General features: G+C 51.1%; 1 protein-coding gene across 7 annotated transcripts; it reads left to right on the plus strand.

Annotated features, from left to right (window-relative positions):
- Positions 1-2,293: 2,293 nt before the first annotated feature.
- LOC308127994 (7SK snRNA methylphosphate capping enzyme-like) lies at positions 2,294-5,948 on the plus strand. Of its 7 annotated transcripts, none has more exons than XM_080493661.1 (7): positions 2,294-2,685; positions 3,128-3,550; positions 3,631-3,890; positions 3,962-4,932; positions 5,009-5,221; positions 5,313-5,421; positions 5,570-5,948. In XM_080493661.1, exons 2-7 carry the CDS (start codon positions 3,165-3,167, stop codon positions 5,620-5,622), a joined length of 1,992 nt encoding a protein of 663 aa, XP_080349787.1. In that variant the 5' UTR covers positions 2,294-2,685; positions 3,128-3,164; the 3' UTR covers positions 5,623-5,948. The 7 variants fall into 7 exon arrangements, with proteins under 7 accessions (XP_080349787.1, XP_080349792.1, XP_080349789.1 ...); XM_080493666.1 differs by having other exon boundaries at positions 3,631-3,878; XM_080493663.1 differs by having other exon boundaries at positions 2,295-2,457.
- Positions 5,949-10,226: the final 4,278 nt, after the last annotated feature.

Consider the following 10,226-nt stretch of genomic DNA (forward strand, 5'->3'; position numbering starts at 1 on the left):
GGAACTGTGGAACTGGCTAGAAGAACACAAAGCTGGACCTCAGAACCTTCAGGGCTTCACAGCAGAGCCACGTGTGGAACCATCAGACAGGGACGGACGCTTTGGGATGTGGAGCGGTGACATCAGCCCTAACCCTAACCCTAACCCGTCGCATCATTTCATTGATGTGAGTGAGAAACGTTACCTAACCCCCCTATCCCTAACCCTAACCCCCTAACCCTAACCCCCCTATCCCTAACCCTAACCCCCCTAACCCTAACCCCCCTATCCCTAACCCTAACCACCCTAACCCTAACCCTAACTCTAACCCCCCTAACCCTAACCCCCCTAACCCTAACACTAACCCTAACCCCCCTAACCCTAACTCTAACCCCCCTAACCCTAACCCCCCTAACCCTAACACTAACCCTAACCCCCCTAACCCTAACTCTAACCCCCCTAACCCTAACCCCCCTAACCCTAACTCTAACCCCCCTAACCCTAACCCCCCTAACCCTAACACTAACCCTAACCCCCCTAACCCTAACTCTAACCCCCCTATCCCTAACCCCCCTATCCCTAACCCTAACCCCCCTAACCCTAACTCTAACCCCCCTAACCCTAACCCTATCCCCCTATCCCTAACCCCCCTAACCCTAACCCCCCTAACCCTAACCCTATCCCCCTATCCCTAACCCTAACCCCCTATCCCTAACCCTAACCCCCCCTAACCCCTAACCCTACTAACCCTAACCCCCCCTAACCCTACTAACCCTAACCCGACCTTCGTATGACAAATTAGGAATGAGAAAATCACTCTTCGTTCATCATCAGCAGGTCCAGAGAGCAAAACCAGCATTCTGAGGCTGGAGGTCACTGGAGCTGCTCATGAGAAAGACATGAGACTGTTATTATGGTGACTGTCAAAATAAAACCACCAAGTCGGACTATTATTATGGTGACTGTCAAAATAAAACTTTGAGTTTATCTTTAGTTAGACCTGAGTTTATCCTCAGTGAGATCTGAGTTTATCAGCAGTTAGACCTGAGTTTATCCTCAGTTAGATCTGAGTTTATCCTCAGTTAGACCTGAGTTTATCCTCAGTTAGATCTGAGTTTATCCTCAGTTAGACCTGAGTTTATCTTCAGTTAGATCTGAGTTAATCCTCAGTTAGACCTGAGTTTATCTTCAGTTAGATCTGAGTTTATCTTCAGTTAGATCTGAGTTTATCGTCAGTTAGACCTGAGTTTATCCTCAGTGAGATCTGAGTTTATCTTTAGTTAGGCCTGAGTTTATCCTCAGTTAGATCTGAGTTTATCGTCAGTTAGACCTGAGTTTATCCTCAGTTAGACCTGAGTTTATCGTCAGCTAGATCTGAGTTTATCCTCAGTTAGACCTGAGTTTATCGTCAGCTAGATCTGAGTTTATCCTCAGTTAGACCTGAGTTTATCTTTAGTTAGACCTGAGTTTATCCTCAGTTAGACCTGAGTTCATCTTTAGTTAGGCCTGAGTTTATCGTCAGTTAGACCTGAGTTTATCCTCAGTGAGACCTGAGTTCATCTTTAGTTAGGCCTGAGTTTATCCTCAGTGAGACCTGAGTTCATCTTTAGTTAGGCCTGAGTTTATCCTCAGTGAGACCTGAGTTCATCTTTAGTTAGGCCTGAGTTTATCCTCAGTGAGACCTGAGTTCATCTTTAGTTAGACCTGAGTTTATCCTCAGTTAGACCTGAGTTCATCTTTAGTTAGACCTGAGTTTATCGTCAGTTAGACCTGAGTTTATCCTCAGTGAGACCTGAGTTCATCTTTAGTTAGGCCTGAGTTTATCCTCAGTTAGACCTGAGTTTATCCTCAGTTAGACCTCAGTTCACCTTGCCCACTCAGGTACGCTTTGACCTCACACGACACTCAGATGACGCCATGTTGGTGAGGAACTCTAGAGTTTCTTTCCTGCCAGACTAGAATGGGGGCAAAACAAACTATATGAAGTTGCGAGCGTGTCGTGTGAGAGGTAAACAGACTTCACCCTCATGTTGAGCCGTCAGTTCACGCGTGGGCCGTACCTGTCCGCACCTGCACGCGGGACACTCCTCTGTTGAACGCGCACCGTTAAACCGTTTAATCCTGCTCCGGTTTTCTGCTCAGGCACCGCTCTGAACACCTCTCTGCCGCCTGGCCGAGCCTCTGACCAATCACACGCTGCCGCTTCCACAGCTCGTCGTGTGATTGGCCAGTGGGGCCAGAAGGCGGCAGCAGAGCTCGGGGCAAGATTGGTCGGCCGCGGTGTCGCTCCCGCGGTCCCGCGCTGGCGGTATAAAGTCTGGAGCGGAGCTGAGCGCTGGGTCAGGGCAGCTAGCGGCTAACAGCTAACGGCTCATCCACATTTAAACTTCATGAACGCGCACTTACACATGCACTCCATGATTGACGCAAGCATGCGCACGGAAAGTTGTGCACGACCTGTCTGGCGCGGCACTGCAGGTTCACGCGGTTGATTTACGCGTTATTTATTCCGGAAGGGGCGTTAGCATTGCATGTGGCTAGCTGTGGGAGCTAACTGTTTACCTGCTTGTTGCTCACAGGAGTCCGTTTGATTTATTCATGCAGAGACTCAGGGATTGGTGGAGTGAGCGACAGGGGCGGGGTTAGCACGGTGTTTTGGGGTATGGGGGGAGGGGGAGTGAACTGAGGAAGACTCCGCAGGAAGTGGTGAGTATGATCGATCACAGTGATTGATTGTAGATTGGAAGGTCACACTTTTCAGGTAACGCGAATCAAACGTTCCCCAAGTTCTGAGATTACTCCTGCTTTATAGGAGCAGTTTGTTACACAACTGAATCAATAAATAATCAAAAACTAAATCCTCTCAGTTAAAAAAAGAAAGACCTAAGATTAGAAGCACTGTGAGACTTTAAGTTTCTAGTTTGAATTTAAAATTGTTATTTTAAATTCAAACTAGAAACTTAAAGTCTGAAAGTGCTGTGATTGGCTCCGCCTCTTGTCCTTTAATGTTAACCCCACCCTTCTCCTGTCAGTCCTCTGATTGGCTCTGCTTCTCGCCCTCTAACCTTAACCCCGCCCCTCTCCTTTCCAGTCATCAGATTGGCTCCGCCTCTTGTCCTTAAACCATAACCCCGCCCCTTTCCTGTAGACTGCTGTGATTGGCTGGCCAGTTCTTTGGGTGAACGATGATCCGGACGTCGTTGGACAATGACAGCGTCCTCTCTCACGACGCTCCAGTCGGCGTGAGTCCCGCCTTCCCTGCCACGGTGGCTGCCGTCAGCCTGTCAGAGCAGCTCCAACTGGCAAAGCCCCGCCCCCTGGTCCGTCCTAAAAATGGCCTCCAGCCACCTGCTGGCAGCCAGCCCGCCTTCCCTGCCCCGCCCCTGCCCACTCAGCGAATCGGAAAGCGGCGTTTCTCCATGGGCGTTGGCCTGAGGGGGCTGGCCAAGCGCCGCCGCCGTGCCAACAGTGACAGCCAATCAGATCCCGTGCTTCCAAGTCACTTCCTGCTGGGTGGGAACATCTTCGACCCGCTGAACCTGAACTCGCTGCTGGATGAAGACGTGAACAGGTGAGTTCACCTGAAGTCCTCCAATGTCCTCAAAGTCCTTCAGCTTTTCCTTACTCAAGCCCCGCCCCTCTGTGCTGCAGGGCCACCAATCAGGAGACGCCAAAGTGCTCGCCCCTGCCGTCCCGAGGCGGAGACCCCGTGGAGATTCTAGTTCCGCGTGACATCACCGATCCCCTGAACCTGAAGGGCGGGGGGAGGGACGGGACAGACGGCGGCGGCGTCCTGCTGTCCCCCCTGAAGTCCAGGAGGAGACACCGGACCAGACACCACGGAGGAGGGGGAGCCGGGGAGAAGGAGGCGGTGCCAGCCCGGCTGTTTCCTCCCACAGGTGAACTGACAGGTGACTTCTGACTCCTCCCCTTTTTTATATCCGTGTCGTTCACCATGCTCACGTCCCGGTCCTGCTTGCAGTGTCTCTTTTGACCAGAGAGGGCAGCGTCCCTGCGTCTCCTCTCCCCTGCGAGCTCAACACAGCCATCACCTGCCGGGACGACGTAGCCCCGCCCCCCATCCTCCCCCGGAGACACACCCATCCTCCCCCAGGCTCCGCCCACAAGTCCTCCACTCAGGGCCACCGGAGACGGCGGCGCACCACGTCTTCGAGGTCAGACGCCACACTAAACACCGTCACCGTGGTCACCACAACTCAGCCAACCAGGTTCCAGACGCCGCTGGTGGGTGGGGCTAAGGCGAGTGACCTGCGGCACGGCTCTGCTCGGCCGCCACAGAAGAAGGACAGGCATCGCTACCAGCACGGCAACCACAGCCGTTACTATGGCTACCAGGGTTTCTACGGCGACAGGTGGGAGGGGCGGATAGGGGCAGAGGATGACTCTCGACTCCGCCTCCTGGAAGCCGATTGGTTCAGAGGAAAGCATGTGCTGGATGTTGGCTGTGGCGCTGGTCATATGACTCTGGCTGTCGCCCGCTGGTTCGGTCCCGCCCACATTCTGGGGGTGGAGCTCGATGGACGACTGGTTCGTGCAGCGAATCAGAACATTCTGCATTTCCTGTCACATGACCTGGTGGTTGAGGAGAGGGGGAGGAGCTTAAAGGAAGCCCCGCCCTCACATAGGGTGGAGGAGGTGAAGAAGGAGACGCAGCAGGAGGCCCAGCAGGCCTTTCCCCTGTCCTTCAGGCTGAGTCGGGGTCCCCTCGCTGCTCCTCCTCTCCTCGCTGCTCCTCCTCTCCTCGCTGCTCCTCCTCCCCTCGCTGCTCCTCCTCCCCTCGCTGCTCCTCCTCTCCTCGCTGCTCCTCCTCCCCTCGCTGCTCCTCCTCCCCTCGCTGCTCCTCCTCTCCTCGCTGCTCCTCCTCTCCTCGCTGCTCCTCCTCTCCTCGCTCCGTCCTCCTCCAGGTTCCCTCACAACATCACCTTCATCCAGGTGAGTGTCCCGCCTGCCGTCTTCATGGTTACCGCTCTGCCTGGTGGTGACATCACCGCTGTTGCTCCACCCACAGGGGGACTACATCACGCAGAGGGAGGCGTGGCCTGGCCGGGGTCAGTATGACATCATCCTATGTCTGGGCGTAACCAAGTGGGTGCAGCTGCAGTCGGGTGACGGGGGCGTGGCCAGGCTGTTCAGACGGGCCTATCAGAGCCTGTCGCCAGGCGGATTGTTGGTCCTGGAGGCGCAGCCGTGGAGCAGCTACAGCCACAGCAAGAGAGCCTCGGTAAGTCTGTCGGCCTGTCTGTCTCTCTGCCTGCCTGTCTGTCTCTCTGCCTGTCTGTCCCCCTCCAGGTGTGACCTTGTATATGTTTCAGGAGAACACGTTCCGTCAGTACCGCAGCCTGAGACTCAGACCAGAACAGTTCACGTCCTTCCTGACAGACAGCGTGGGCTTCACCTCATACCGTCTGCTCAAACACACAGGTGAGCACACACACACACACACACACACACACACACACACACACACACACACACACACACACACACACACACACACACACACACACGCACGCACACACACACACACACGGTCCCTCTGGGTGTGATAACATGTGTTGTGTGTTGCTAGGTAACCACCGGCCCGTCTACCTGTTCCACAAAGGCCCCGCCCACAGGAACTGAACTCACCTGGTCGGCCCCGCCTCTGCAGACTGTCTGCCAGAAGAGGAGTGAGCTGATTGGCTCGCTCAGATCAGTGTGAAGACATCAGAGCGCCGAGGACAATGAACTGAATCCAATTGGACGGCAGCCGTCCTGACGACGTGATTGGCCCATACAGGCTCTCCTTGGAGCAAAGGATTGTGGGTGTTTGAGGTCAATGACATTTTATATAAAATGAACTTAAAGAGACAGAGCAGCGTTTCTATTGGTCGATCTCTTCGGACCAATCGGCTCATTTACTTGTTTTTTTTGGCCTATCGTACGCAATAAAGTGCTTCTTCAAACTGGACTGTTTCCGTCTTGAAGCTTCTGCTCCAGGTCAAAGGTCAAGTAACCCGAAACCTCCCTGAAAAGGCAAAAGTCACTTTCCAGGTGTGTGAGAGACGTTGATTCTGGTTTAACCTTTTACTTCACTACATTAAACGTCTTGGTTCTGTTTTAAACATAGTTACATTAAACTAGTTAGTTACATTAAACTAGTTAGTGGCATAAGCTAGTTACATTAAACGTCTTGGTTCTGTTCTAAACATAGTTACATTAAACTAGTTAGTTACATAAACTAGTTAGTTACATAAGCTAGTTACATTAAACGTCTTGGTTCTGTTCTAAACATAGTTACATTAAACTAGTTAGTTACATAAACTAGTTAGTGGCATAAGCTAGTTACATTAAACGTCTTGGTTCTGTTCTAAACATAGTTACATTAAACTAGTTAGTTACATAAACTAGTTAGTTACATAAGCTAGTTACATTAAACGTCTTGGTTATGTTCTAAACATAGTTACATTAAACTAGTTAGTTACATTAAACTAGTTAGTGGCATAAGCTAGTTACATTAAACGTCTTGGTTCTGTTCTAAACATAGTTACATTAAACTAGTTAGTTACATAAACTAGTTAGTTACATAAGCTAGTTACATTAAACGTCTTGGTTCTGTTCTAAACATAGTTACATTAAACTAGTTAGTTACATTAAACTAGTTAGTGGCATAAGCTAGTTACATTAAACGTCTTGGTTATGTTCTAAACATAGTTACATTAAACTAGTTAGTTACATTAAACTAGTTAGTGGCATAAACTAGTTACATTAAACGTCTTGGTTATGTTCTAAACGTAGTTACATTAAATTAGTTACATAAACTAGTTACATTAAACTAGTTAGTTACATTAAATTAATTAGTTGCATAAACTAGTTACATTAAACTAGTTAGTTACATTAAACTAGTTAGTTACATTAAAACAGGTGAAATAAACAGAACGAACCAGTAAAAGTTTGAATTGTTCAGAACTGAAAGTTGAATAAACTTTATTGAAGTTAGTTTTTAGAGTTTAGCTAACAGAAGTGCGCTAACATCATAAACATGCTAATTCAGCGGGGCTAGCTAACATTGTTTGGTACTCTTGAGTGAACGGCTAATCCTTAGCATGCTAACGTTTCCCGGTCTGCTTGCGTCACGAGTTGGTTTCTTCGCTGCTGCTATCATTAGCCACCACCGCGATGCTAAGCCTCGGCGTTCTGCTACCATGGCGATTAGCTGCTGGCTGCTGGCGGACGAATGAGTCTCGTAGCTGATTAAAGAAACGTTTTTTATCGTGACAAAGTCGCGCTGCTGACGTCTCCCTCAAGTTGGTGCAGAGCGACGGAGACAAGTCCTTGGAAACCATCTCCATGGCAACAGGGTGGTTGCTACGGGAGTAGCTGATTGGTCCGAGGGAGCCGAAGCGATAAGGTTTCCTCCTGCGAGGAGGACGAGGGGGCGGAGCCACGCTTTCTTCACTGTTTGCGACTTTTATGGGAGCAGTGGCATTGTTAGCAGCAGTGGTAGCTACACTACTTGTTGGTGGACTCGTAGCAGTGGTACTTGTTGGTGGATTCGTAGCAGTGGTACTTGTTGGTAGACTTGTAGCAGTGGTACTTGTTGGTGGATTCGTAGCAGTGGTACTTGTTGGTAGACTCGTAGCAGTGGTACTTGTTGGTGGACTTGTAGCAGTGGTACTTGTTGGTGGATTCGTAGCAGTGGTACTTGTTGGTGGACTTGTAGCAGTGGTACTTGTTGGTGGATTCGTAGCAGTGGTACTTGTTGGTGGATTCGTAGCAGTGGTACTTGTAGCAGTGGTACTTGTTGGTGGACTCGTAGCAGTGGTACTTGTTGGTAGACTTGTAGCAGTGGTACTTGTTGGTAGACTCGTAGCAGTGGTACTTGTTGGTGGACTTGTAGCAGTGGTACTTGTTGGTAGACTCGTAGCAGTGGTACTTGTTGGTGGACTTGTAGCAGTGGTACTTGTTGGTAGACTCGTAGCAGTGGTACTTGTTGGTGGACTTGTAGCCGTGGTACTTGTTGGTGGACTTGTAGCAGTGGTACTTGTTGGTAGACTCGTAGCAGTGGTACTTGTTGGTAGACTCGTAGCAGTGGTACTTGTTGGTAGACTTGTAGCAGTGGTACTTGTTGGTAGACTCGTAGCAGTGGTACTTATTGGTGGACTTGTAGCAGTGGACCTTCTAGACCCAGGTTGAGGTGTCGGGGCAGAAAAAGAAGCTGGTGGATTGAAGGATGAGAGAACCAGGATCTCCTGGACCTCCTCACTGCTGGACCTGACCTCTGGCTGGACCTCCTCACTGCTGGACCTGACCTCTGGACCCATGACCCTGCAGTCAGGACCCACAACCTGCTGTGGACCAGCAGACTCCCAGCTCTCTTCTGAGCTGTCTGCAGTCAAACTAACATCCACCAGGGAGAAGGTCCTGGTCCATCTTCTGCTCCTGGTCCAGGTCCTGCTCCTGGATAGGGTCCCCTTTAGCATTTTCTGTGTTGTAGCTGCTGAGTCCTGAGCAGAACTACCAAGGACTGGGTTTGCACCGTCGTCTGTTCGGGTCCAGTCCTCAGAAGAGTCCAGCTCGTTCCTGGACTGTGGAACCAGAAGAGTCCGGTCGGAGGAGGACCTTGTTGTTGGAGCAGAAGAATCATTCTGGTCACTTCCGTCAGAGCTCGGACTGCTACCCAAGACCTCACCAGGTCCAGGATGGGAACGTGTCCCTTGTTGAACTTCCTGGACGGAGTAGACCTTTTGAGGGTCCGGGCCCACCCTGAGGTCCGTGCTGGAGACAGATGAAACCTGGTCCTGGTCCCCTGTCTCTTCTCCTGGTTCTGAATCCGGTCCTGGACCCAGAAGGATCTGGGCTGACGTTTGATCCTGTAGGTCTGAAGAGACCCAGTTGAAACCATCAGAAACCTTCTGGGTGGACAAGATGTCAAAGACTGACTGGTGGCTCAGCAGCGCCTGGGACTTCTGCTCTCTGATTGGTTGGCTGCTTGTGGGCGTCGCCATTGGCCTGCAGTTCAACAAACAACCACATGAACCCAGGAAACAAGGAACACTAGTCCAGTCCACAAGCTGACCTTACCTGGGTCTGTCCACCTGGACGCCGTGCGAGGAGTCAGAAGAGGCCACGCCCATACCGATGGCCACGCCCACACCCGGAAACAGCTGGAAACAGGAAGGAGATGTCAGCCATTTTGACACTTTTACCTGAAGGTCTTCATCGCTCTCAGACATTATGACATCACAGAGGACATCATGACATCACAGAATGCATCATGACATCACAGAGGACATCATGACGTCATGACATCGCAGAGGACATCATGACATCACAGAGGACATCATGAGCCAGAGGACAGTCCACCCAGGTGACACGCCCACCACACCAAGAAAAATAGTTAAGACCTGGTTGACAAGAGCTTGTGGTTAACCGCTGTGATCCACATCACAAGTTCCAGGACCTCTAAGATGTCTAGGACCTCCAGGATGTCCAGAACTTCCAGGATGTCTAGGACCTCCAGGATATCCAGGACCTCCAGGACGTCCAGGAGCTCCATGATGTCTAGGACCTCCAAGACATGTAGGACCTACAGGACCTACAGGACCTCCAGGATGTCCAGGACCTCCAGGATGTCCAGGATGTCTAGGACCTCCAGGACGTCCGGGATGTCTAGGACCTCCAGGATGTCCAGGATGTTCAGGATGTCCAGGATGTCTAGGACTCCAGGATGTCCAGGACCTCCAGGATGTTCAGGACCTCCAGGACCTCCAGGATGTCCAGGATGTTCAGGATGTCCAGGATGTCTTGGACTCCAGGATGTCCAGGACCTCCAGACCTCCAGGATGTCCAGGACCTCCAGGATGTCCAGGACCTCCAGGATGTTCAGGACCTCCAGGACCTGATGAGACCCGATCACAGAATATCGTCTTACCGGAGTTGAAGAAACTGAATCCAGCAGCAAACAGCTGAGCAGCAACGCACCAATCACCATCATGGTGGGAGGAGCCAAAGACAGACAGAGAGAGCGGGAGAGAGAGAGAGAAAGAGAAAGAGAGAGAAAGAGAGAGAAAGAAAGGGAGAGAGAGACAGAGAGAGGGGGAGAGAAATGGAGAGAGAGAGAGCGAGAGACAGAGAGAGAGAGAGAAAAGACGCTCTGTACTCTGGATGGGAAGAAAAAACTGAAATGAGAGAGATTCCTCCTCCTCCTCTTCCTCCTCCTCTTCCTCCTCCTCCTTCTCCTCCTC

Source organism: Lipophrys pholis, assembly GCF_963383615.2.
Source record: "Lipophrys pholis genome assembly, contig: SCAFFOLD_570, whole genome shotgun sequence".
Classification (NCBI taxonomy): domain Eukaryota; kingdom Metazoa; phylum Chordata; class Actinopteri; order Blenniiformes; family Blenniidae; genus Lipophrys; species Lipophrys pholis.